Source organism: Equus quagga, chromosome 5, assembly GCF_021613505.1.
Source record: "Equus quagga isolate Etosha38 chromosome 5, UCLA_HA_Equagga_1.0, whole genome shotgun sequence".
Classification (NCBI taxonomy): domain Eukaryota; kingdom Metazoa; phylum Chordata; class Mammalia; order Perissodactyla; family Equidae; genus Equus; species Equus quagga.
The window spans coordinates 44,197,339-44,224,484 of record NC_060271.1 but is presented as its reverse complement, the minus strand read 5'-3'; the positions used below and the strand labels follow the sequence as shown (position 1 = coordinate 44,224,484).

The 27,146-nt window shown below is 60.7% G+C and overlaps 1 protein-coding gene across 6 annotated transcripts; it reads right to left on the bottom strand.

Moving 5' to 3' along the window:
* Positions 1-2: 2 nt before the first annotated feature.
* Positions 3-26,270, bottom strand: PLEKHG5 (pleckstrin homology and RhoGEF domain containing G5). Of its 6 annotated transcripts, none has more exons than XM_046662853.1 (21): positions 26,194-26,270; positions 10,085-10,214; positions 8,985-9,087; positions 8,527-8,587; positions 8,080-8,171; positions 7,491-7,627; positions 7,061-7,206; positions 6,322-6,525; positions 6,058-6,243; positions 5,618-5,713; positions 4,851-4,901; positions 4,565-4,714; positions 4,116-4,226; positions 3,818-3,967; positions 3,597-3,734; positions 3,317-3,436; positions 2,545-2,677; positions 2,343-2,458; positions 2,050-2,246; positions 789-1,565; positions 3-508 (listed from the first exon to the last, which is right to left on the bottom strand). In XM_046662853.1, the coding sequence occupies exons 1-21, from the start codon at positions 26,215-26,217 to the stop codon at positions 499-501; spliced, it is 3,132 nt and encodes a 1,043-aa protein (XP_046518809.1). In that variant the 5' UTR covers positions 26,218-26,270; the 3' UTR covers positions 3-498. The 6 variants fall into 6 exon arrangements, with proteins under 6 accessions (XP_046518809.1, XP_046518811.1, XP_046518810.1 ...); XM_046662855.1 differs by lacking the exon at positions 26,194-26,270 and adding an exon at positions 22,500-22,839; XM_046662854.1 differs by lacking the exon at positions 26,194-26,270 and adding an exon at positions 20,842-20,945.
* Positions 26,271-27,146: the final 876 nt, after the last annotated feature.

The window sequence follows — 27,146 nt, the reverse complement described above, 5'->3', positions numbered from 1 at the left end:
AGTGGAGTATATACAAGTCTTTATAAAAGAATCAAAAGCTCAATAAATATGCAACAGAGCCCAACCCAAGCCTGGGGTGGCCAGCGGGGCTGGGAGGGAGTCGGTGAGGACAGGGTCATATCCCATTTGGGGCCAGATGAGGGCGGAGGTGGGAAGGACTGCCCTGGAGCCCAGCTGGAGGGCTGGATCTGGTGACCTCAGGGACTAGTGGGCAGGGGCCCTGCTGGGGGTAGGGGCCAGGGGCAGGTTAGTGAAGGTGGTGGCCCTCGGGAGGCAGTCCTGAGGGGGTACTGCAGCCTGGGGCTCTGCTGAGCCCTCCTCCACTTCCATCCAGTCTGGCAAAGTGCAAATTGGGCCCCAGGGCGGTGGCAGGGGTCCTGGCCGGCACTGAGGCTCGGGCGCACACAAGGCAGCAGCTGGACCAGGGGCTGGCATGTCCCAGGAGGCATGCTGTCTGTTGTCCCTTGGTGAGTGGCACCCTTGAGGACCCTCCTCTGCTCAGACTTCCCTGGAGGGGAGGGGAGAGACAGTCCTTCCTTGGCTGATGCCACTCAGAGGGGCTCTGGCCACCCTCTCCTCCCTATTTGAATCCTCAGGCCTTTGTACCACTGCCCGCCTTAGATATCCTCACTCAGGCTCTGGGGCAGGTCTCAGGCTCCCTCTCCCATCCCCATCCCCAAATGCCATCTGCTCCCAGCCATGACCGTGCCTCTATCCACTCCCAGGCTCAGAGGCTCAATGCCAGCACGCTGGGCCACCTTCCCTCTACCCCCGGCCAGTCCACTCACGAGGCAGTGAGCGTGGAGTTAAGCAGCAGTGTGGTCCTGATTCGGTAAAGCTGGGCCAGCGTCAGCTTCCTGTGCTGGGCAGAGATCCCTGGCGGGGGCTCAGGCTGAACCCTGGGCGAGGCCCCCGAGGGCAGCTCTCTGCTCCTCCTGGAGGCTTCTTCGGGCTCTCTAGCTGAGCAGCTGATTTTGCACGCCAGCTCTGACAGCTTGGGGCCACTGCCAGGGCTTGGTGCCCCGTGGCAATCCCAGCTGGGCCCAGCTTCCTGAGGGGAGCCCTGGGTTCTAGTGTCAGGAATTGTAGCAGCCAAGCAGAGTTCCGACAGGCTGCGGCTGGGGGCTTGGGGCGCTCCAGGGGTGGTGGCCCCTGACAACAGCTGGAGGAGGCTGGCCTCAGATTTGGACTTGAGCAGGTGGGGCAGCCGGGGCAACAGCTGGACAGGGTTTCGGCGGCAGAGGCGGGGCGAGGGTGGAGGTGAAGGGGCTTGTGGTAATTCTGGGGGCCGGGGTGCTGGCTCTGCCATAGGGGCTGGGGCCACAAAGTCGTGCAGGGACGTCGGGGAGAGGGTGCCGTAGGCGGAGTCCATGGAGCAGGAACGGCCATCCACTGGGCCCAGGGGCAGCAGTTCACTGGTGGGCGTGACAGAAGAAGCGGTGGTGCTGAGAGAGGTCTCATCCGACTGGGAGCTGAAGGGGCCGCCCTCGAACTCAGGAGAGGACAGCGTCTCCCCAGGCTCCACCACGACCATGGCTAGGGTCTCCGTGGAGCCGTCCGAGGCACTGTGGGGCCGGGAAGACAAAGTCAGCCCAGCCAAAGGAAACCAAGATGGCCTGGTACAGCCCCGTGCTGGGCAATGCAGAGTCTACACCCTCTGCCCTCCCGGAGGTCGAAGCTCAGAAATGGCATGCATGTGGCACATGTGCCGGATCTCCCAACTCCTATGCCCACAACACAATCAGTAACAGTGTCTGTCACCATTACAGCACTCCTTCCTGCTGGACACAATCTAAGAACCCTCAGCTCAGCTCCAGGGAGCTACCACTAATGGGTCAGAGTGGCCTCAAGTTGAAAACTGTGCCATCCCCCCCTGGACTTGGTGGGAGACAGAGCCCTCCCCCAACCCACTGGGCTCACAACACGAAGCCATGCAGAGGAAGGGGTCATGGTGAGGCCCTGCCCAGTGTCAGCGGCCTTGGGGTCGGGAGTCCTGGGCTGGAGAACTTGCCCTGCTCTGGCCTGCTGGGTAGTCCTGGGCAAGCATACCAGTGCTGGGAGTCAAGGCTGTGGCTGCTTTTGCGCAGGATGGTGGGGGAGCTGGCAGCAGAAGTACTACTCTCCCCCCCTTCCTCCTCCTCTTCCTCCTCTTCCTCCTCCTCCTGCTCATCCTCCTCTTCTTCCAGGCTCTGCAGGTGCTGCTGGCTGCCTGGGTGCTCCTGTGCACGCAGCTGCTGCAGCTGGTTCTATAGGTGGGGTGGGGGCACACAGGGGCAGAAGGGACTGTGGGCAGCAGCCCCCACCAGGATGCCCTGCCCGCCTGCAGACCACGCTGCTCTCACCTGGGCATTGTAAATGGCATCCACCCAGCCACGGCACAAAGCCTGGCCGCTGGCCTGGAATGTGTAGGCCCCTACAGCGCTATGGAACTCATTCAGGTAGATGAGAAGGAAGGAGCCTGGTTAGGAAGGGCTTGCATCAGCTGAGAACACAGCCTCTGCCCATCACAGCCCTTGCCCAGGAGCAGGGGGCTGGGCTCCTCACCAGGGTCCCGAAGCTCCCGGCACACAATCTTGTCCACCAGCAGTGGTGGCCTGATGACCTTGGTCCTCTCAGCCTTCTTCACTGCCTTGGTCACCAAGAGCAGGTCCGTGAAAAGGAAACAGTAGACATCCATCTGGGGTGACAGGGGGAGCAGGAGAGGCCCAGGGCTCAGGGCCAGGGTCCTCGGACCTCAGACAGAGACCCGCAGCCTGTCTCTGCAACATCCTCTCCTGGAGGTACTCAGATTTCATCAAACACTTCCCCTGCCCCCTCCCTGAACCTGAGAGCAAAATTAAAATGAAAAGCAAGATGATCTTCTCTTTCTCTCTTTGAACTATATATTTGTGATTTAGTTCAACTAAAAGTTTATCTTAAAGAGAAAATGGGAGGTGATTGTAAATTACGATCTGCAGGCTCTCAGCTCCCCAGCACCCACATGATTGACAGCTCAGTAGCAAGGCTCTGGGGCATTCCTGGCCTGCTCAGGGAATGTGCCCCTTCCCTCCAACCAAGAACCCCTGTGACACTAACAAGTGAGCAAGACCACACCCCATGGGCTGTGACCCTGCTGCCGTGTCTGTAAAGAGTAAACTGCAGGCAGATAATCGTTCCCCATATGACACAAAGTCGCTAGTTCTTGAACGGCCACACAACCGATTGAGCAGCTGAGAACCACTGAGTACGGTCCAGAAGGTCTCCAGGAAGGGATGGTCCCGACCCACAGGGCAGGGGAGGGCAGGGGCCCTGGGTGTGGGGTGGCCACAAGAGTCACCTTACTGTCCTTCCCCTCCTTCATCCTTAGGCTCCCCTCCAGCAGCAGCTGTCGAGTCTCCTCCGGAGAGGCGCCAGGGATGGGCGCTGTGAGGTCCAGATGCAGAAATTCTCTCAGGAGCTGTGGGTGGAGAGCCAGTGTAGGAGAGGTCAGGGTCTGACTCGCCATCTCAGCTAGCAGACCTCAAGCAAGGTTCCCAGCACAGCTCCGTCTGCCAGTGTGGCCCTTCCTCGCACCCAACAGGATCCCTCCCCCGACATACACAGACACAGGGGCCCACCTTGTCCACCTCGTCGCTGCTGCCCTCCACCACCTCGTAGGCGTCAATGCGGCTCACCACGGCTGCCAGCCGCTGCCGCTCTTGTCGCTGCCGCATGCAGGCGTTCACGTGGTGGATGAAACGCTCCACCGAGCTGATCTGGGGAAGGGCGGTGGGGGTTTAGGCTCAGTGTCCTCAAGGGACCTAGCCTATCACCCCGCCAGCGCTAACGTCCCCGTTACCATGGTGATGACGGCTTCCTTGGCGCGAGGCTCATCTGTCTTCCTCAGCACCGATTTGAGCAGCAGCGGGTACTTGGTGAGCCGCTGGTGGGGTTTGGCCAGCATGTCGCTCAGCTTCAGCCGCTGGCACTGCTGGTGTTTCTCGGCCCACTGCGGTGGGGAGCCGGGGGCGGAGCTCAGGGCAGGCCCTGCCCCCGGACCCGAGGCCCCGCCCACCGGCAGACCCCCTACCATCTGCAGGCCAGGTGAACCCCGGGTCCTGCGCTCCCGCCGACCAGCCTTCCCGGCCCGCCCTCACCGTGACGTAGGCCCGGAAGAGGTCGCTGTCGCGCAGCAGGCCGCGCATGTACTCCATGCAGCCCTCCTCCTCCATGCAGTATCGGATGTAGGGCTTGAAGAGGGAGCCGAACTGGCCCGGGGCAGAAGGAGCAAAGCACCGGTTACGCGCGCTCCCCAAGCCCTTCCTTACTGCCCTTTCGCGACCACCCCAGGGGCTGGCAAGCTTATTGTCCCTGTTTTCCACAGAAGAAAACTGAGCCTCAGCGAAAGAGACCACCCTCGGCCACGTAGCAAGGGTAGATGGCCAGGTGGGGTTCAAACCCGGGCAACCGACTAGGAGTTCCTTGCCTGTGCCCACCAGGGGTCGTGCGGGGCCAGAGGTCAGGGGAAGGGTGGGGTGAGGGGCAGATGGGATCGGCGCCCCAGCCCTGCCTCAGTGTCCCCGCCTGTGTCCAGCCCAGCCCGTACCATCTTGAAGCCTTTGAGGAAGTCCCCGGGCTGCAGCAGTGCCCGCGTGCGCCGCGCCTTCTCCAGCACCGGGGCCATCACGCTGGCCCACAGCCCGCGGTGCAGCCGCGCGATCTCCGGGATGTTGCTGAACAGGCGCTCCGCCTCCACCTGCGCGGCGGGAGGTGCGCTCGGCCTCGCCCCTCACCTACTCCATCCGTGAGCCCCGCCCCCTGCCAACCCCGCCCCCGAGGCTAGGCCCCGCCTCTTCCTACTACCCGCCCAAGCCCCCCAGGCCCCGCCGCACCTCACACAGCAGCCCCGACTCTTGCAGGTTCAGGAGACAGCACAGGAACAGCTGTGGGGTCAGGGAGCACTGCAGCTGGGGTGGGGGGGCCCATTCCCGACGCCCTAGCCAGCCTCTTAAGATTCCCTCTACCCCTTCCCCCTCCCAGGAGGCCCTGAGGCAGCCTGGGACAGAGAGGGTTTACCCTTTGAGAAAAGGCCCAGCCCCATGGCCCACCCAAGGGTCGCCCTGCCCAGGCCCCACCTAGAAGGAAGCGCTGGGGGACCAGCCTAGCAGCCATGCCTGGAACTCTCCTCCACCTCTGCCCTGGCTCAGCCTCTGAGTTTCAGCTCAGAGGCTGCCTTCCCTGAACCCCCAAGACTAGGATGGGTGCTTCCCCCAGGTCCAAGTCCCTACACACACACACACCCCAGTGCCTACCCACTCCGTCTCCACCTCTAGGGTGTGGGCTGCTGGGCACCTAGCACACGGCAGGTGTTCAGAGTGGCCGTTGGATGAATGAGTGAGAGGATGAGGCCTGTGTTAATTCAGCTCAACTGGCAAGTGTGCCCCAAGCCCCCTCCCAGGTGAAGCCCCCTCCCACGTGCTAGCCTGTGGGATTTGCCTCCTCCCCAAGGGGTGGCCCTTCCCTCACTCTCCTTCCCCTCTCTGTTGCCTGGCACCTGCTCCTTCTGCAAAGGCTGAGACTCCGCGTAGGGGCACCCAGAAGGCACCCACGAGGGAGAGGCAGGCAGGGGGCTCTGGGCTGGGTGTGGCCCCACACTCACGTTGGTGATCACCCGCAGCTTCTTGATGTAGGAGGCCTCCGTGTGCAGGAGCTCCCACACCGCTTCCTGCTGGTGACACTGCCGCCGGGTCAGCTTCTGTGGGAAGGGCAGGGGGTCATCCAGGAGCCCCAGAGGGTGCCGGGATAGACCAGGTGGGGAAGAAGGGTGAGCTACCCTGCATGCAACCTCCTTTTTTCTCAATGGGGACACAGGTCCCCCAAGTTCTGGGCTCTCTTCTGCCATGAAAACAGCCAAGTGGCACACCGCAGTTTGACTTTGCCTCAGTTTCCCCAAAGTGGGTTAATGATGACAGCAGCCTGGCAGAGCTGTCCTGTGGAACATCCTGTCATTGGGTCCACAGAAGGGCCCCAGGAAGTGGGGGATAAGGCCCCCTTTTCCCAGATGAGGAGGGTGCGGCAGGGCTTGGGGGGGGCACCCACCTCATGACCGTCAATGAGCTCCCGCCAGCTGTCCTCCAGCCACAGGCAGGCATCGTCCTCCTCCTCCTCATCCCCCTCCTCCTCCCATGAGTCATGGTCGAAGCGCAGCCTCCGGGGCAGCCTGGGCAGCCCAAAGAGCCCGTAGGCATGCAGCTTGCTCTCCAGCTGCTCCATTTTGTCCACCTCCTGGAAGGAGACCCGCGATCAGGGTCAGGGGTCAGGGCCAGCCAGCTGCCCTGCCCCAGGGCCCACGGGACCACATACCCGGCCAAAGGCACTGGTGCTGGGGCCAGAACTGAAGAAGCCGCTGAAGCGACTGGCTGCCCGGTTCTTCCAGCTGTCGCTGCCCCCACTGCCGCCACTGCTAGTGCCAGGCAGAGAGCAGCTGGCAGGCGTGGAGGGCTCCTGTCCCGGGATGCTGGCCTCCCCCAGGAACTCCGACATGTTCTTGCGTCGGCGGCCAGGGGCCTGGCCGGGGAGGAGTGGTCAAGGCCAGGCCCATCCTGGCCCCCAGAGCCCTACCCCAAGGTGGGTTTCCTGGACCCTGGCCAGCCTGGGATGTGGAAGGGTTTCTGCACCCCCCACCATGGGACATCCCCTCTCCTGAGACCCACACACATTCTCGGGGCTGGAAGGTCCAGACACAGATGCACCTGGACTGCCCCCCAGCCACAGGCATGAAGCAGCTGGGGAAAAGCAGAGTCACACATACTCAGATGCACTTACAAGCACAGCTCCAAATGGATCCACAACATACACCCATGCACGCGGCCAGTGACACGAGACACACTCATGTACTGACTCCTTGGGCACTAGAAGATTCTCAGTGACAAGATCCATCACCTTGGGGTATGGTTGGATCCAGAGGGAGCCCCCCCATTCACAGAGCCAGCCCCATTTTCCAGAAGGGGAGATCAAAGCCCAAGAGGGAGCAGGGAAGGCTCCAGGGGACTCCCCACTGAGGACCCTGCCCACCCCCAGGCCTGACACAACCCCTCCTCACCAGGATGTCCAGGCTCTCTCGGCGGCTCTGGGGGTCCACACGCTCCAGGGCAGGGGCCCCGGCCCCAGCCGGCCGCAGGATTGGCAGACTCAGGGACTTGGAGTCCTTCACGCCCTGCTCCACCTTCCCCTCGTCCCCTGGCTTGGCTGAGGTGACATTAGGGGACAAGCAGAGGTCCTCAACACCCAGGTCTAGTGGAGGAGGGGGCCCCAGTCCTCTCTCCCAGGATCCAAACCAAGGCCTAGCTGCCCCTCCCTGAAGCCCCGCCCTGCCAGCACCTGCCACCACAGCCCAGCAGAGACACCTGTATGCTAATGAGCCTGCTCAGGGCCATGGCCAGTGGGAACCTGAGCCTGGGAGGAAGAGCCCATCTCTGGGAGGCCCAGCCAGACCCCAGCCACCCTGCCTGCCCACCCAGCTGGCTGCTCACCTTTGACCCGCAGGTAGTGTCCCCCGAACCTGTAGGCCTCAAAGGTGAGGGACAGTGGTGTGTTGGACTGGTCCAGGTAAATATCCACTTTGCCCAATGCAATGCCCTTCCTTTCAAAGACGGGCAGCAGCACTTCCCTGCCCCAGAACGGAGGTGTGTATGTTAGGGGGCAGTCAAACGAACCCCTACTCTATCCATAGCCCCAGCTCCAACTCACCTTCCCAATACCCACGGGATCACACACAGGTACACAGACACACAGGTGCGTGCACACACACACACACCTGCCCACAGAGGTTCACACACTCCTGCACACATCCACACACAGGTCAACACGTTCATACCCTCACACATGCACATCTGTACACCAGGGACTGGGCCACGCACACTTGGGTTGGAATACACACACAAGTGCACAGGCCCTCATCACACGTTCCCTCACACTGGTGTGCACGCCACACGGGTGGGCCGCCAACAGGTGGGGGACGTGCTCACTCACAGGCCACCACACAGATGTACACAGTCATACCCGAAGGAGGCTGCACCTGCCCCCAGCCCCACTTCCACCCTCGGCGCCACCAAGCCCTACCCCAGTGACTTCTTCTTCATGGCTGGTACAATCTCCGTCTCGATGTCCACGTTCAGGTCAAATTTCAGAGTGAAGCACTCCTTGCTCGGGTCCTGAGAGGACATGGGCCTCTTAGCTTCTGCACCCCTTGTCCCCCACCCTCCCCAACCCAGGGTCTAGGATGGGAACCCTGACAGGGGAGTGAGTGCAGGGATTTCCCCAGACTGCCTCTGTCCCAGGGAGGCCCCCAGCATCCTTCCTGCCTAAGGGAGGTGCTCCTGGAGCATCCCACACCTGGGCTAAGGTGGGCAGTGCTGGGCTGCAGGGGAGGGTGGCGAGGGAGGGACACACTCACTCCAGGCCCCATCCCTGGTCCTGGGGTTCAGAGCAGAAGGGCCCAGCCTTGGGGCTGGGAAGGAAAGGGGCAGGGGCTGTCAGGAGGCCCTCTGCAGCCTGGGGGCTCCTTACATCTGTGTGTCTCCTCCTGGCTTTCTTCTTGGAGAGTTTCAGGCCTGTGCTCTTCCGGTCCCTGCAGGGAAGCCAGCGAGGGCAGAGGTTGGAGGCACGGGGAGGCCCTCACCAGGGTGGGATGCAAGTGGGCCACAGCTGGCTGCCCACCCCACACTGCCCAGACAACCAGGTAACTCGGGTGCGCTCAGGCAGCCCAAGGCCCACAAGGGGCTGTGCGCCCTCTGGTGGCCTATACAGGAGTCACACCCAGTGCTACCTAGTCAGGTGGAGTCTGATCCCAGATGCCCTGGAGGCTGGCCCAAGCTAGGTGGCTCCTCCAGGAATCAGAGCAGCCCCAGGGGTCAGGAGGGGTCTCCAGTCAGCCCTTCTGAAACCTCTGGTCCCTGGATCTCTGATCTGAGACCCAGTTTTGGGACCCCTCAGTTGTCTGCTTTGCCCACCTACCCCTCACCTACCCTTTGCCATCCAGAGAGCTTTCTTCCTCCTCCTCCAAGTCCACTGCAGGGCTGGTACGTGGCGGGCATGACCGGGTGGACACATTCCGGGCCAGGACAGAGCCTTTGGGGCAAAGTGGGAGGGGGCTGTGCCTGCTTTCCCTGTCCCCCTCCTGAGCCTTCCAACACAGCCGTCTCCAGGGGGACCACAGCCTGCCACTGATCCTGGGACCCCTCTCCCCCAAACTAGCTAGGGCCCTCAGGTTCTGTGAGGAGAGGGGCTCCGTCATTGCTTATCACCTATCTACCCCCAGATCAAAAAGACACAAGGCCCATGGGATGACACCTCAGGTGATGCCCCACCCCCAATACAAACCCACCTGTGGCCTCAGTTTACCCTTCTATAAAAGAGGATAAAGCAGTTCTGCCTCTGGGATTGTTGCAGGAAGGGACCAAAGTCCACGGCTCTTTCTCTCAGGCCTCCCCTCCCCCACCACTGTGACCACACCCAAAGTCCCAGGGGGCCCTGGCAGCAGGGGGAGTCCTTTTGTCCCTCTGACCAGCTGGGAAAGGAGACACAGGGTTGGCATTTCTGGCCAGGCCCAGGTGCCTGGAAGCCACCCCAGCACAGCCAGTTGGCAGTGGGCCTGGGCCAGGTCCCTACTCAGCAAGAGGGGTTTCTTGTTTCCGTTCACAAGTTCCTTCTGATCTGCCCATCCCCGCCCCCACCCCCACTGCCTTGCTCGCCAGTGGTAGCCTGGCTGGAGGACTTGCTCAGAAGTCCCCTGCCCTGAGGACAAGAAGAAAGGGGGCTTTCTCCATGCTGGCCCCGGGTCAGGGTCAGGGGCAGCTACGGGAGGTGCAGACCCAGCGAGAAAGACCCGGCACCTGGTAGAGACAGGCCTGCTCTCCAGATGAGGTACAGTCCCCCAGCGTTTTCTCTTGTTAAAAAACTTGTGGACTGCAGCATACTTGGGGTTCATCATTCACAGTCAACTCCTGTCCTTCTGATGGCCCTGTCACGGCTCCGACAGTTACCAACACACTGTGCCACCAGACAAGGAGTCAGGAGCTGCCCCGGGAGCTCTAGGGGCCAAGCTGAGCCCCCTCATGGTGCTAACCTTGAGGGGGCAGGTCAAAGCGGACATGCCCATCATAATGCATGGCGCTGTGGAACTTGCTGTCACAGGCCTCGCAGAGGTTGAGGGGTCCCCGGCGGTGCAGCTGCTGGCAGTCGGCGTGGTGGCATACCTGCTCAGGGAAGGAGGGAGATGCGGGTTGGGCTGGGCTCTACAGAGCCACAGGCAGGCACACCTGTGGCCCAGACCACGCAGTGCACAGGTGGGGCTCCTGGCCCCTCCAGGGGCTGCTCTTCGTTTCCAACCCTCATCCCCACAGGGTGCCTTAGGCTTATTAATTCACCGGGTGAACGTTTCCCAAGCACCTACTAAGTGTCCACTCCAAGGGATGCAGAGACAAGCTAAGCCCTGCCTGCTGAGGGGGAGACTCTGACCTGGGCATCTTCCCGGGACGCAGGCAGGAAGGGCACCAAAAAATGCTCAGGGTTGCCGTTCGATTTGGCCAGCTCAGAGTGTGAACTGGAATGCCGTACCCTCCTCCCCACCCAGGGCCTCTGCCCTCAGTTCTGTGACCTGTCGGGCCCCTGAATTGCTGACCCCACCCAGATTCCTAAGTCAGGCACGATGGGGGTTATGGAGGAGCTAGGGAGAGGTGTTGGCATCTGGGTGCCCATGCAGTGGCCCTGGACCGTTGCTTGGTGACATGATCCCAGATTTACCAAATCTCACCCTGGTCTACTCTCTCCCTGCCTGCCATGGACGACTTTCAGATCTCCTCCTCCAACCTCCCACCTCCGAAAGCTCACCCCCAACTCACTCCCTGCTGACTCGGCATCCTACTTTTCTAGGGAAACAGAAGCCATCAGAAGGTGCTCCGTGAGCTCCCACCACCGCGTCCCCCCACCTGCCCTGGTCTGTGGGGGCTTCACCCCACGCCAATCCAAGGGCAGCCTTCCACCAAGATCCACCCCTCTGGCCGAGGTGTGGGGATGCGGCTCAGCATTCGCTCCCTCCGACATCATCAGATTTGCCCTCTCCACGGGATGCCACCCAGCAGCGCACCAACATGTGACTTCTCTGTCTCCAGCTCCGTTTCTCCTCTCCCTTTGTAGCTCACCTCCATAAACAGGTATCCGCACTCACTGCTTCCCAGTCTCTCCTCCCGTTACTCTTTATGTTATTTTTCCCAACACTTTGTTTTAAAATATTTCAAACCTACAGCAAGTTATAAGAATAGTACAATGACATCCATACACCCTTCTAGCATCCCCAATTGTTAACAGTGCCACACCAGCTTTCTCTCTTATCCCCTCCTCATTACCCTGGCCCCTGCTGCAGAAATCATGACATCGCCTAAGAGCACAGACCTTCTCCTACAAAACCCCAATACAGCTGTTGCTCTCGGGAAACTGAGCGTTGCTATACGGTCCGTCTATAGTCCACATTCACATCTTCCCAACTGTCTAAATAATGTCCTTTACAGACTTTTTTTCTCATACAGGATCCAATCAAAGTTGTATCTGTTTATCCCTCTTAAGAATAATTCTCCACGTTTTTGTTTTTTCGTTGTTCATGACATTGACACTTTTGAAGGGTCCAAGCCAGTGGTCTGACAGAAAGCCCCTCGACGTGGATTTGCGTGGAGGTCCCTGCGGAGTTTCAGGCTGAGCATTTGGGCAGGAGCAGGAGAGAGCGGACGGTGTCCTCCTCAGTGCGCCCAGATGCTGGAGCATTTGCGGATCTCGATGGACTGTGTAAAGCCCCTTTTTCTCCTTGTAAGCTGTGGGCCAACAGTTGGAGATCTCCTGCTCCCCAGCAATCTCCCACTCCAGGGCTTTGCATTCGTTGATGACTTCTGCCCAAATCAATTATTACTACAATGATTGCAGTTGGAGACTTTTCAGTTCTTCCATTCTCTCCCAGACCCTGTCCCATCAAGTTTTTGCCCCCTCCCCATCACACCAAACTTACTCCTCTCGGGACCTCACTGACCTCCATGTTTCTAAGTACACTTGTCCGTTCTCACAGGACCCAGCATTTGACACATTGTATCTCCTTGAAAATGTTTCTTCTCAGTCCCCAGGACCGACGCTCCGCTCGTTCTCTGTCCTCCCGGTCCCCTCACTGGCTTCCTGCTCATCTCCCCGTCTGTGGACCCTTCTCATTTTGATCTATATCCACTCTCTCCTGACTCAGCCCATCTTGTGACTTGAAACACCATGCACATACTGAGGGCTGACACAGTTAAACCTCGGGTCGGGACCTCGCCCAGGACTCCAGACCCACCTTCTCGATTCTCCGCTTGGATTCTAACAAGCATCTCAAACTTAAAACATCCGCACGTGAGGCCCTGAACTTCTCCAGGCAGCTCCCTGCATCTCAGTTAATCGCAATGCCTTCCAGTTGCGTGGTGTGACCGGTTGAATTGGGTCCCTCAAAAAAACAGGTTAAGTCCTAACCCGGTACCTGAGAATGTGACCTTATTTGGAAATAAGGTCACTGCAGATGTCATTAGTTAAGACGAGGTCACACTGGAGTCTGTAATCATAGCATATGGAGTAATCATATGACTGGCGTCCTTATCAGAAGAGAGGAGACATGGAGACACGGACGCACAGGGAGAAGGCCATGTGACAACAGAGGCAGAGACTGGAGTGATGCACCTATAAGCCAAGGAATGCCGGGAAGCACCTGGGCCCCCCGAAGCCAGAAGAGGCAGGAAGGCTCCCCCCTAGAGCCTTCAGAATGAGCACTGCCCTGCCGACACCTGGATTTCAGGCTCCTGGCCTCCAGAACTGGGAGAGAATAAACATCCATTGTTCCAAAGCCGCCCAGGTGGTGTGACGGCAGCCCCAGGAAACTAATGCATTAGGCCAAAAACCTTGGGGTCACCTTTGCTCCTTCTGTGACACCCCCATCCAGTCAGTCCGAAAATTCTGTTTTCTCCAACTTTCATATCTGACGCTTCAACCCGGCCATGCTCTCAGCCCAGCTCTGCCCCTGCCCCAGCCCCTACCACCTCTCAGGTGAAGACAACAATGGCCTCGTAACTGTCTCCCTGCTTCCACCCTGCACCCCAGTCTGCTCTCCACGAGCAGCCAGAGCGGACCCCGTTCAATGAGGAGTCACAAACACCTACGCAAAACCCCGCCAGGGCTGCCCGTCTCACTCCCAGCGTGGGGAGCCCGTGAGGGGGCGACCCTCCTGTCCTGCTCTTCCACCCTGCTCTCTCTGCTCCAGCAACCAGCCTCCTGGCTTCTCCAACATGGTTCCTAAGGGCGCTCCCACCTCTGAGCCTTGGCATCTGCTAGTCCCTTGGCCTGAAATGCTTTTCCCCAGATAGTGAAATGACTGGCTCCCTCCTCTTCTTTCCTGACAATCTTTACTCAAAAGTCACCTTCTCTCCCTTGCAAGGTTGCAGCCCCTCCAAGCTCCCTATCCCCGCCCTACTCCCTTCCCTCCTTAGCACTTGCCACCAGCCAACAGTTTGTGGACTTTACCTCAATGCCTCCACACCTTGTCAGCCCTGCGAGGACAGGGATTTCAGTCTGTGCTATTCACTGCCCTATCTCCAGGCCTAGACACTCAGTAAATACTTGTTGAACTTATGCATCAGGGTGATGGAGGGTCCCTGAAGGCTTTTGGCTTAGGAGAGCCCAATCAGAGATTTTCAAGATGTCAGACAGGATGAGGAAGGCCTGGACAGCAGAGAAAGTGGCTGAAGGGAGGCGGGAGGACGAAGCTGAAAAGGTCTCATCTCCATTTATAATGTGGGCGCCGTGTGCCTGGGACTGCACTGAGGGCTCTGCTTATCCCAGGAGGTAGGAGCTATGACTGTCCCTATTTCACAGAAGAGGAAGTGAGGCTCAGAGAGGTTAAGTAACTTGTCTAAGGTCACACGGCCAGTGGAAACAGGACTTAAACCCAGTGTGTGTAGCTCCAGATGCCAGATTTTCACCACATTCACACCCTCTCTTGGGTAGCTGAGAAGGGAGAGGGCAGCAGGGGAGGCTGACCTCGGGTCAGCCTGGGGGGCTATGGAGACAAGAGGAAATCAATCATAGTTTGATGTGTGCTGTTTGGGTTTCTGTGTCCACCTAGTCCTCCACCAGACAAAAAAGGGAACATGGGCACAGAAACAGCAGCATGGTGGGGGAAGGCACAGACTGAGGAGGCCACTTGCCCCAAGGGGCTGATTTCTAGGGGCTGGGCCCCAGGCGGGCAGCTGTGGACATTATGCCCCAGATTCCCGATGGCAGCCAGAGCACTGGGCAGCCTCCTCAGATGGTCTTCAACTGTGTTCTTGGGTCTTAAGGCAGGAGTGAGGGCGCCCTTCAACCAGAGCAGGTGTTTCTATCTTTACTTAATCTACTATTAAAGCGTGAAGACCCCTATCCTCAGCCACGCTCTGCCCACCCCCACTCCAGCGTCCCTAGGGCACTGCTGACAAAAGGGCCTGGCTTTGCGGGCTCTGGGACCCCTGGCGGCGAGCATCTCTTCCTGACAATGAATCTGGAGAAAGTACCTGCCCCACTTCAGCCCCTTCTTCCCAGAACCCCATGGTCGCCACTCAGTGGCCCTCTTGCCCTCTTGCCCTCTGCATCCAGCCTGGCAGCCAGCCTGACACAGGTGCTGCCCTGGGAGGGTGGGCATGGTGGGCAGCAGGAAGGCAGGAGTGGGCGCCTGGGTCTGAGAGAAGGGGCCCAAGAGTCTGGCTTTGGGAAGGGGCTGCCCTACTTAAGTGCTGGGGAGACCACCGGCCCTGGAGGGAGCTGTGGAGACCCTGTGGTTTGGGGATGGCCGACCTCTTCCAGGCCTCTAGAGATTTCCCTGATGGCTCCATTTGCTGGTCTAGGCTCGGCGCTGGGCAGTGGGGCTGCAGTGGCCCAGGCCCTGGCCTAATAGTGGGTGGGGGTGACATGGCAGAAAACAGGCTAGATGTAGGGGTTCTATGGATGGTCTCTGGGACCCTTCCAGTCCAAGTCCTTGATTCTGTGCCACATTTTGTTTTTAAACCAATCCAATACACAGATGGCAGATCTTACACAAAGATTTGCTCCTGTGGCAGATTCAATAAATATTTATTGAGCCCCACTATGTGCCAGTGCTGGGAGGCACAGGGCCCCCTAGAGACTCGGGAGATCATTCCCCAGCACTGTGGTTGGCTTCGGGGAACACCACCACAGTGCTGCCTTCTCCTATTGCTCCTAATACTGCTAATTACTACTAACAATAATAATGACAGAGCCGGTGCCCAGCCCACAGCTGGCCTCATCTGCTTCATCCTCCCAGCAGCCCCCAGGCTCAGGGACACCAGGCTGAGGCCAGGATCTGAACCAGGCAGGTGCTCTGTCACTTAACTCAGCAGGTCTTGTTGAGGATGAAGTTCCAAGAACCCCCAGAGAGAACCACAAGCCCAAGTGGGCGGCTGAGACTGCGGTGGACAGAGAGCCCCCTTGCCCTGCGTTTGCTCCCCACCCCTTCTCACACATGGCCATCCCCAAACCACAGGGTCTCCACAGCTCCCTCCAGGGCCGGTGGTGTCCCCAGCACTTAAGTAGGGCAGCCCCTTCCCAAAGCCAGACTCTTGGGCCCCTTCTCTCAGACCCAGGTGCCCACTCCTGCCTTCCTGCTGCCCACCATGCCCACCTCCCAGGGCAGCAGCACTCCTGCCAGCGGGAGAGAGGCAGCAGGGTCCAGGGGCAAAGTTCTCAGGACTCAACCTAAAGAGGGGAGAGCCCACCAGGTATGTGGAACAGCCAGGTCACACTGCCTCTCCAAAGGCAGCAAATGGACCACAACTTTACAACTACGTGGGGCAGCCCGGTGTGGGGGTGGGGAGCTCTGGGGAGCAGGTCAAGGCCGCCCCTCACCATGGGGATGAGGGCACCAGAAGTCTGTCCTCCCTTCTCACGCAAGGGCTGCGGCCAGAGGCAGAAGGAGTAGGAGGGACGTGGGCAGGGCCTAGGCCGAGGAAGGAAAGCGGGGAGGGTGCAGGGTCTGGGACCCACAGGTGTGTCCGGAGGCAACCCCAGACACAAAAGGCCGGGGGCTGCCGGGCCCCCTCTGCCGCCGGGCCCCCTAGGCGGCTGGTGCGGGGACACATCTCGGGGCATCAGGCCCCCATCCCCGCTAGGTGCAGCCGGGAAGGGGGCTCTGCCGCCGCCCACTCCATCCGGCCTCGGAGACGCGCCGAGGGAGCGCGCCGGCCTCGCCCCCGGCCTCCCCGCGCCCGCGCCCGCGTACCTGGCCTTCCCCGTCGCGGGCGCGGCCCCCAGCCCAGCAGGGCTCCCCGTCCCGGGAGGGCGGCGCGGGGCCCGGCCGGGAGGCCGCGCGGCGCCCGGAGACGCCGGGTCCCGTCCCCATGGCGGCCGGAGGAAGCGGCGGTCTGCGCCGCCCGCCGGACAAAGCGCGGAGCCCCGCTTCCTGCCATTGTGCGGCCGCGCCCGCCGGCCGAGCGCGCCGGGACCCGGGGCGGGGACGCCCTCCCCGCCCGCCAGCGCCCGGCCCCGCCTCCGCCCGGCCGGCCTCCGCTCTGACCCCGGCGGCCGCCCCCCAGCGCCAGGGGCCGGGCTCACAGCGTCCCCCTCGGCCCTGCTCCCTCTCCCGGGGGAGCTCTGAATGCGGGGGCGGGGGGAGGCACGCCAGTGACACCCCCCTCGCCTTGACTGCGGAACCCCGACCCCCGCCCAGCCCCGGGCGCCCCACTCTGCTCTGACTTCCCCCCCATCCGCAACGCAAACGTTTGGGGCTCCGAAGGGCCCTCCCCGCCGAAAGGGCATCTGAGCGCCCTCCCTCAGCCCTGGAGAGCGCCTCCTCAAAGCCTCAGCCCAGGGGGCCCCTTCTCCCTCCCCCGAGGGAGCTCCCTGAGTGCTGGTGGCAGAATGCTGGTGGCATCCCCCTCCGGGTCCTCGGACCCCGCTCCTCGTCGAACCCCGGGGACACCCCTCTCTGCTCTGATCTCCAACTGCTCTGCCCCAGTCACACATCCGGCGCTCAGAGGCCCCCCTCAGGGTCATCTTAGCGCCCGCCCATAGTCCAAGAGACCCCCGCCTCAGAGCCTCAGCTCGGGGGACCCCCCGCTCCTACTGCCAGGCCACTGGGGGAGGCAGAGGAGCGGAGCGGCCGGGGGACCACAGGTGGCGGCGGCGGGCGGAAGGCAGGCGCGCTGGTCGTTAAGGGCGGAGAGGGCAGTCCTTTGGGAGCCCCCCAGGAGCTGCGTGAGATGGGGCGTGAGGAAAACCCCGCAGCCCAACTGGCTGTCCTGAGGTCCCTGCAGCTCCAGCTGGGCTCCCCCACAACGCAGCAGGAGCGTCCGCGTGCCCCACCGCCAGGGGGCGCTCATCGGAGTCCGAGGCGGGTCCCCACTGTAGGTTGCCAGAGCGCTTTACACTCTTTCCTGGGAGTGGGGCCGGGGACTATCATCCCCATTCATCGCATGGGGGATAAAGTGACACAAAAGTCCACAGGCAGGACTGAAACCCAGACTTCTGATTCTGGGGTTCTGAAATGGCCTCCTTGGGACACTCCTCTGTACCTTATGGGGGTGAGGGGACATGCTGTCATCAGCCCACCCCCCCACCCCCCTACAGCTCCTCCTCAGTCTGGTTCCAGGGGGAAAGAGGGTGGGGAGAGGGGTAGTGTCCGGAGATGGTTTTGAGGGCAGTAGTTTACTAGGGGCAGGGAGGTTTCAAGGGTAGCCTTGGCTCCCAAAGACCCCGTCCTCCACTGTCCACACCACAGGCAGATCTTTGAAAACTAAAATCCAGTCAGGTCACCCCCCCTTAAAACCCTCCAGTGGTTTAGAATAAAAATCCCAGCATGGCCTGGCTCCTCCCTCACCTCCTGGCGGGTCCCACATGGCGGTCGCCACGCTGGCCTTCCTCTGGCCCTACAGCTCCCCAGGCTCAGCGCCCGCACCTCTGTCTGCAAAACCGTATACCCCTGATCTTCCAACGGGTGCACCGGGCCTCAGTTTAAACGCCACCTCCCCAAGGAGGCCTTTACCCTCCTCCCAAAATAAATAGCCCCTCACCCTCCCACACTCGGTCCTCTTAAATTGAATTATTTTCTCCTGAGCATTTATTACTACCTCAAATTATCTTATTTCTTTGCTCACTTTTTGATTATGACTCTTCCCTGACAGAATATGCTCGCCAGGGGCCAGGGGCCTTGGCTGTCTGGCCCACACTGCATCCTTGGCACTTACAACAGTCCTGGCACACAGTGGGTGCTCAGTCTAGACTAAAGGACGAATGGATGAAGGGTCTTCGTGCCAGAGAAGGCCTCGGGCAGGCAGGGTCTTGGCCCGGATGTCCCTTCCTACTGCCAATGGTCAACAAAGCCTTCCCCACTGCCTGACCACAGGTCCTCTCCTTCCTCCTAGCATCCATGATCTTGGGCTTGCTGGCCGGGGCATGTCAGTTTCTACCTCAAATCCTGGCAGTCTTCCCCAGGCCCCCTGACCCTGCTGCTGTCCCACAAGCCAACAGCTGAGCACTCTGAAGTGCCAAGCCTGTACTAGGAGTTTTGGGCAAATCCTGTTCACTCTTCTCAAAGATCCTAAGGAGAAGACACTGTTACCATCTCCACTTAATAGATGAAGAAACTGAGGCCTGGAAAGGTTACACACCTTGCCCCCAAAGCCACCAGCTGGTAAGTGGGGAAATGGACACCTGTGCTTTGGACCCCTACCAGTATGCCTCAGGCACAGGGCAGGGGTGAGGGGCATAAAGACCAGCTGAGTGGTGGTTTGGGCAGCAGGACCTTGAGGTCCACCCCCTTGGGGACAGATCCCAAGGCCAGATTAGGGGATCCCACTGGCCTGGGGAAACCAGGTTACATCAAGTGGAGATCACAGGCACTGGGCCAGGGCAGGTCACCGGAGGTCACCTGAGTGACCAGGTCCTGGCCATCCCTGAGTCATGCTGCTGCTTGGGTCCTCCAGCCAGATCAGGGGGCTGCTCCTTTAAGGGCCAAGGCCTTGCTGCCCCAGAGCCAAGAGTGCAGGTTCAAGGAACCTGCAGAGTAGGAGGAGCAAAGGAGCCCCGGCCCCTGCACCAGGGGAGGGAGGAGGCCTCGGTAGGCTCCTGGGGTCCTATCTCCTCTCCAGGGGAGGGAACTGAAATAGCCCAAGAGCAGGCCAAAGAGGTCCCAGCCCCTCCCCGCCCTGCCCCACCCAGCCCAGCCCCAGCTCCAGGCTCATGAGTCAGGACCGGCTTGTTGAAACTGATACCCAGAAACCAGATGCTGGGGCTGATGAATAATGGAGTCTCCAAGGCAGAAGCCCCCCTCCCACTCTCTCCTAGCACCATCTCTCCAGCCCCAGAAAGGCAGAGGCCTGTGGGCATCCCCACCCCCACAGTGGGCTGGAGCCCAAGCCTGGTCTGCAGCGGGAGAGGGAACTCCCTGTCCAGAAAAGACAGCAGGTCTGGGGCAAGGTCTGGGGCCAGCTCTGTGCTCTGCCCACAGCAAACTGGCCTGGAACCAGGAATCGGGGCTCCCTGACTGGAGGGACACCCCTGCCCAGGGGCTCCCCATCTGGGCTAAGCTCCCCTGGGAGCCTACCAGTCCCAAGGCCCCATCTGGCACCTTGGAAATCCAGGGGCGGAGGCTGCATGTGTGAGCAAGTCAGCCAGGGCGGGGCCAGCTCTGCCAGGCTGCTCTCCACACTCCCAACGGCCCACCCGGTTCCTCCCTTCCCCTAGGCCTGGGCCTCACCCTTTGTCCTTTGGGTTCTGGGGCCCACCTGGAGGCAGAGCCTGCCCTAAGGTCCTGCCCTGTGCTGGGCAGATGAGAACCTCTTTGCGAGCCAGGCCCACTGCACAGGCCCCAGAAGCCAGCAAGGCCTGTTCCTCCCCAGGAAGCAGTCCCGTTGGGACCCAGTGCTAGGGAGAGAGAGACAGGCTGTGGTCCATGAACACCACCTCCTGCCCAGTCCCTGCACAAATGTGCCAGCCCCCAGAGCCCAGGACCACAGCATCATAGCCAGCCCCTTTTCCTGGCACCTCTTCCTCCAGAGCCATAGAGAAGGCTCCTTGGAAAGAATGGGGGATAGGGAATGTGCCTGGGCCTGCTTCTGCGGCCCACCTACCCCTGCCCTTCACCACCTGTGCAAAGAGGACACTGGCCACTTCTCTAGACATTCCTATCTAGGGATGGCCACTGGGTCCTAATGTGTGCCTAGACCCTGGCCAAGGGGCAAAGGAATAGTAAAATCCTCCTAGAGCCCCCAAACCCAGGGAATCTGTAGGGCCCAGGGGCCCTTCAGCTTCCATTTCCTGGTCTTTGATCAAGACAGGCAGGGCCTCTCCTGGGTTCAGCGGTCTTCTCCTTCCCCCCATCCCCTAAGAGGGTGCCAGCTCGGCCCAGACTGCCTGAGGCACAGACTCTAGCGCCCCCTGCCGGCCTCAAGAGGACTTTCCGCAGGGGACCGACTCTCGGACGCCCAGACAGGGCAGGGTCGGCGGAGCTTCCCAGCCACCCCGTACCAAGTCCCCTAAAGGATCTTCTCGCCCCGCCAACACTGGTGCGGCGGCCCCACAGGCTCCTCACGGTCACAACTCCGAGCGACCCCACCCTAGAGTCACTGGGGTGGGGGCAGGCGCTTGAGCCCACTCCACCCTCAAGTAAGTGGAGGTAGGGCCAATGGTGCCCATCCATACCCACTCGCATGCCTGGGACTGCGTGGGACCCTCTACTCTGGATTCTGTCCATTAATTCAGGAGGAGTCGGCGCCTGGACCCACCCCGGTCCGGATCTCAGCCCCGTCCGGACCCCAGCTTTCCCATGAGACTCACCTAGGGACATGGGTCTCCTCCCCGGTGGCTGGGGCTCCGGCCAAGACTGCCAAAGCCCCGGAGGGCGCGCAGGGCGAGGGGGACCGGAGCCGCGGGGCGGGCTCAGTCGACTTCGCGCCGGCTGGGGGCGCCGGACGTAGGGGAATTACGGTAGGCCGGCGCGGGCGCTACCACCTGGGCGGGCCGGGACGTACCATCGGCGCGCCCGGCTGGGATGGGGGAGCGCTGGGATCGCGGCAAGGGCCCGGCGCCCGACCCGGCGCCCGAGGGGGGCGGCAGGGAGCCCAGCCGGCGATGGGGGTAATCTAGGGTCCAGGCTGCGGGGAGAGGGGGAGGGGGTTGTCACTGTCCCCGAGGGGGCTGGCCCTTTACAAATTTCCGGCAAGTTCAAAGTCCCTAGTCTTTAACCTGGGCTTGAAGGCAGGGGCTCGCCCATCCCCAGCGAGGGCCCACGACAGGAAGCTGCCTTAGCCGGCGAGACAGCCCCCCAGGGGTCCAGGCCGAGGCACCCGCAGGCTGAGCCTGCCCCGGGGAATCGCCTCGAGCCGGGCTCGCTTCCGCGCGATTCTGAACTGCGCCCTCCACGGCGCCTGAGAAACGGGCCAGCCTGTCTCTGTGCCCCGTCTTTTTTCCTGGCCCATGCCTGGCATGGCTGAAAAAGGGGGCCATTCCCCCCTTTGCTGGCTCCAGCTTCCCTCTCCCAGCAGCGCGAGTTTAGAATAACTCTGCACCCAGGACTAGGGGTGCCAGGAGTGTATGGGGATACCAGGGTCCTGCAGGAGGAGTCAGGCAACTGGCCCCAAGCACACCTCTCCCTTTTCCTAATTACTAAACCGGCAAGGTGGGCACCTTAGGACTCGCACACGGACTCGGCCGTTAGGGCGGATCTTGGGCACGACACCTGGTGGCCTCAGGGTTCAGACCTGCCTGCATTTTTCCAATTCTAGACCACCTCACTCAGGCCCCTCACCAGGATAGGGCCTGTAGGCTGCCAGCACCCCCTCTTAGCAGGTGCTGCCCTCTTCAGCAGCACTGCCCTCCCTGGGGCTGGGTCCACACCAGGGCAGCTCATCTTGGCCAGGTCGCATGTGGCAGGTCCTCTGTCCCTGCCTCTTGGGCCAGGCAACCTACGCCTTCATCTGCTCCCCCAAATTACTTAGCCAAAGCCCAGGAGTTCCGCTTGCATTGCTTCTCTGGTCCTGCCCCTTTCTCCAGCTGCAGACTGGACTGCCACCTATCTATAGCCGACAGCATCTAAAAGGTCCAGACGATCTCTAGAGACCCCCAGAATCTGGCCATTCTCAAGGTCACCCTGGCCTCTAACCTTTTACCCCCAAAGCACTGCCCAGGAGAATAGGTGACTCCTCTCCCATTATTCACTATATCCTGCCCATTCTTCTCCACAAGGATCTCAGATCCACCCCTTCCTCTGCTCTGTGTCCACTGGTCTTCATCTGGCCACCCCTCTCCTAGACACACACCTCCCCTGACTCATCCCTGCCACCTCACAGCCCACTGTTAAGCTGGAACTCTAAAGTCATCAAATCCAACCTCTGCTCTGTCTGCTTGAATACCTCCAGGATGGGGTGCTCACTACCCACACTTCGGGGACCAGCTCAGCTGTTGGAAACTCTTGCCTATACTGAACCAAAACTCACCCGCTGCCAGGGCCCTTGAGAACCACGCAGAAAACTTCACCTCCCTTTCCTCCTGACGGCTCCTTAGAAATGAGAGGCTCTGAGGACAGACGGACCTGGTTTGAGTCCCAGCCTTCCTTGGCAAGTCATTTCACTGCTCTGCTTCTCAGCGTCCTGTCTCTAAAATGGAGATGGGGTTGTCCCTCCTGCATCGGGTGGGTGTGAGGACTAGACAAGGTCCTTGCGGTGAAGCACTCAAGCAGGGCCTGGCACACAGAAGGTGCTGAAGGAATGCTGGCTGCTAGAATGATCGCCTTCCTTTGAGGATGATGCCCTGAGGGTACCATCTCCAAGATAAACACCCTTGACTTTTCTGTCCCCTCCAATGTGGTCTCCAGCATCCCCCGGGGCAGTGTCAGCCCTCCTCCATGTCCCCTTGTGACCCGGGGTGCCCTGCACAGACTCTAACCATAGCACCCAGCTCTAGGGGGCCCAGCAAGGAGCTGGGAGTCCAGCTACCGTCTGTCCTGTGGTTACCTTGCAGGAGGGCGGGGACACCCACTACATCATCACCCGGTTCTCCAGGAGGCAGGGCATCCATCCCTTCTCCCCGCCCCCTTCCCCTCCCACTGCAGACTCCTAGCTCTACCTGCCCTGGGAACAGGTAAACATTTGTCTGGCTGGACAGGGTTGGCTGGGATCTGGGATGGGACCTGGGGAGGTCTCAGATCTCAGGGAGGGGAAGGAGGGTACACCTGAAGCCTAGGGGTTTCTCTCGCCCTCCACGGCAGATGAACACATGATCACAGCTAGCATTCTCTTGAACACCTACAGCATGCCACGCTCTGTGCTAAGCACTTCACATATGAGCTCTGTTTTAATCCTCACCACAGCTCTGGAAGCCTCAGTTTCCAGATGAAGAAACTCAGGTTCAGAAAGGCGTAGTGACCTGCACAGGGTCACACAGCTGGAAAGGGGTGGGCTGTGACATGGGAGCTCACAGATGTGGGCTACTCAACACATCTTCATCCCGGGGAGGGGCAGGGACACCACTTCTCTCCTGTGGTCTCCGAGGCAGACTCCTCACCCAACATCAGGGTGCTCCCTGTCCAGCTCTGCCTCCCTTTCCCCATCCCCTGGCCCCACTCGCTCCTTACAGCACCAACATGCCCCCCTGCTCACTCAGCTTTCCTCCATCTCAACACCTCCTCGTTCCTCAGGATGCCAGCGACCTCCTCCAGGAAGCCCATCCTGGTTATCCCCCTCCCCCTTGAGTGAACTCCAGGGGCAGGGGGAGGGGAGGCGGCGGATTCATCTCAGAAGTCCCAGCACCCAGGAGAGGCTCTAACAAAGCCTCAAGGCTGCGCCCAGAAGCGGAAGGGTCCAGCCCTTTTGGAAGATGGCCCCTCCCCAGGGCGGCCTCGGAGGCCAGTCTGGCAAACCCAAGTGCTCACTTCCCTCCTCCTCCCAGTGGAGCTGGGATGTCAGCCCCAGGAGGGCAAGACCTTTGTTTCCTGGAGATCTCCAGGGCCTAGAACTGGGCCTGGCACAGCAGATGCTTACAGCTGATTTGGTGAATGAATGAATGACGTCATCTCCTTCAAAAAGCCAGTCATATCCTGCTAGCCATTCCTAGCACGGCTGGAGAGGACAGTAAGAACAAGGCTTTTGAGCTCGCTCTGACCCAAGCTTTGCCAGTCATGCTGTGTGATGGGGGCGAGTTCTTTCACCTCTCTGAGCCTCAGTTTCCTTCCATGTCATGTGGGAATAATAATGCTTTTCTCCCAAGGTTCTCTCAAGGGTTCAGTGGGACAAGCGTGAGGCCTAACGCCCCGCCTGGCACCTAAACACCTTCGGTCAGTGGTGGTTATTATTATCATCAACAATAAGGATGCTCTTTGCTCCTCTTTCTCACTAAATCTGGGCGTCAAGCACCTCCTCTCGCCCTCTGCTCCTGCCAGCTCATCCCCGGCAAGACCTGCCTCCGCCCCTTCTTTCCTGCCTCTGCACTTCTGCCTGGGGCAGCTTGCCGTTCCTGGACCACCCTCACCTTCTGCTCTGCCTATCCACATTTTCACTTCCACCAGAGGCCACCTCCAGGATGTCCTCCCTGACTAGCCCTCCTGCCTCTGATCGCTCAGGCATCCTTGTCCCCGAAGTCTGTGCCATTTGTCCAAAAGTAGGTCCCACAGGTGACAGGGTGTGGGTTCTCCCCCTGCAGGCTGCGTGACCCTCTGGCTGCTGATGCCAATGTCAGTCATGCTGAGTTCCAGGCAGGCCAGGGCCGGGCTGGAGCTAGGATCTGCAGGCTGCAGAGGGCCCACACTCACTCTGAGACCAACTTTCGTCTCATAGGCCTCACTTCTGTACCATCCAGGCCCTCCCACCCCTGTCCCTGCCTGCAGCAGCTTGGGGGCCTGCCCAAGGAGCAGATGCCCAGAAGAGGGCCCTGGGACTTTGCAGGCCCCTGGCAGGATGTATGCTGGGGGTAGCTGAGGCCAGTTTGTTGCCAGAAGCCCCCATCCAGTGAACAGGCAACCAGCCAACACCAGAGCCCCAATGCCAGGCACCATCCGTGCCAGCAGATTCTGTCTGACATCACAGCCGCCCCCTTGCCCGGTGACCACGGCAACTGGAAGCCTCCCCCTCCTCTCCCGGCCCCCAGAACAGTCCTCCACGTTCCTTCTAACTGTGCTCTTCCTATGCAGGATGTAGGGGCATGTGTCGGGGCGGAGGGGGACCTGGGGGAGGGAAGGTGGCATTTTTAATTTTCTGCAGCTAGCCGAGAGCTGAGCTACACAGTGGTTAGGAACACAGGCTCTGGCATTCTACAGAGCTGGGCTGTGGGTTCAGATCCCAGCTCTGCCACAGCCTACCCACGCGTCCTTGGGTGAGCCACCACCTCTCCAAGCCTCAGTGTCCTCTTCTATAAATGCGAATAATGACAGGACAGAGCTCAGAAGGCCAGAGGGAGGAGACAGTGAGTCCTCAGCGCCTGGGCCGGACACAGTAAGTTGTGGCAGTTATTACTATTGTCACTCAAATGTGTGCTCGGAGGGGTTCAAACCCTAGGTCCGTCTCTCATGAACTGTGTGGCCTCGGCCAAGTCACAGGACCTCTGTGAACCTTGGGATCTTCATTTGGAAAACGTGGTGACAATGCCTTCCCAGCAGAGCTGCCTCTAGCAGCACATAAGGCACAGAGAATGCATGGCACAGAGCCCAGTGCATAACAGGCAGAAGTGCCCTGTCAATATTCATCATCATTCCTCTTGTTTGCCCTGCTCCCTGCTCCCAAGCCCTGGCACTCGAACACCAGTTTGTCCCTTCTTCCCTTTGTCATCCCCAGGGCCACAGTCACTCTCACAAAGTCCCAAAATGTCCCCCATCCGTGCCCGAGGCCCAAAGAGTGGCCCAGTGCTGAAGAAATGGTGCCAGCTGGGTGGCTACAAGGATCACAGTGCAGGAATGGCCTTTGGGGCACCCCCGCTCTTGCGGAAGTCCCCCCACTCTGCTGTTCCTTAGTCATGGGCAGGCCCTCTGCCCCGGAAGCCAGCCCCGCTGTGGCCCTGCCCACCCCTGAACCCAGACCACACTGTGGCGGGGTTGCTACACCCTCATTAGGGCTGGGTGGACATCCGTGCCTGGACAGAGAAAGTGGTTAGAGCCCCCTCTCCTCTGCTCCTGGCAGCCCCCAGACCCTATAGCCTCCCTACCTTCGCCGCCCGCCCTTTGTCCATGCAGTCGGGGTTCTGACAGCGCAGTCCCCTCTCCTCGGCCAGGCTCTGGTCATCTGCAGAGGAGAGGAGCAGAGGGTTATCAGTGGGCGGGGCTCAGGGAGGTACAGGCCAGCCAGGGGCACCCAGGCTCCCCTGGGCCCCACTGACCTCCCCGCCAGAGGATGGGTGGGGCCTCTCCGCAATCCTCCCTTCAAAGGAGGTCAGTGTCCCTTTCTCTTCTAAATGCCAACTTATCTGTACGGGAATCTGTTTGCAGAGCCCTTTCTTGTTGCAGTTCCCCAGGGAAATTATCCAGATTCCACGGGGAGAGGATGGCTTTGGAAATAAGTTTCTCCCTCCCTCTGCCCCACAAGCCTGGGAGGGGGGTGGCTCAGTGACCTTGTGGGGCCCCAGACTTCTTGGGGGATCCCTGCAGGGCTGCTGGGGGAGGGAGAACTCCAGGGGTGCAAGATCCCTTTCTGCCCTTGTCCTCCACATCACTGCCTCTGTGGATGGACGCCCCCTCAAAGGCCCGGGGTGGTCTCCCTTACCCGCTGTCCATCTTTTACCCAGAATCTGGCCCCCTCCAAGCTGCTTCTCTCCTAGGGGCCGGGGTGCAGCAGCGGAGGGGCAGCGAAGGGGCAAAGAGGCCGCCTGCCCAGCGGGCATGCAGGGCCAGGGGTGCTGCTGAAGCGGGCCCCCACGTGGGGGCAGAATTTGGACCCCCGCCGCTCTGATTCCGAGGCCGGGGTCCACCTCCCCGCTCGAGCAGGCCTTCGCCAGGGGAGGGGGCAGGCCGAGCCCCCGCCCGCGGAGGAAAGGAGCGGGCGCCCCACCCGCTCCCCCGCGCCCCCCGCCCGCGCCCCTCCCCGAGCCGGCGCGGAGGCGGCCCGGCCCGCGGGCCTGCACGGCGGGGCCGGGCTGGGGCCCCGCACTCACCCATGGAGGAG

Coding starts and splice junctions, on each gene's coding strand:
- PLEKHG5 (XM_046662851.1), bottom strand. CDS start 16,408: ATGGGGACGGGACCCGGCGTCTCCGGGCGCCGCGCGGCCTCCCGGCCG. Junction 5,714..6,057: donor AGCTCATTGACGGTCATGAG/GTGGGTGCCCCC, acceptor CCCTTCCCACAG/AAGCTGACCCGGCGGCAGTG. Junction 3,735..3,817: donor AGGAAGCCGTCATCACCATG/GTAACGGGGACG, acceptor GCCCTTCCCCAG/ATCAGCTCGGTGGAGCGTTT.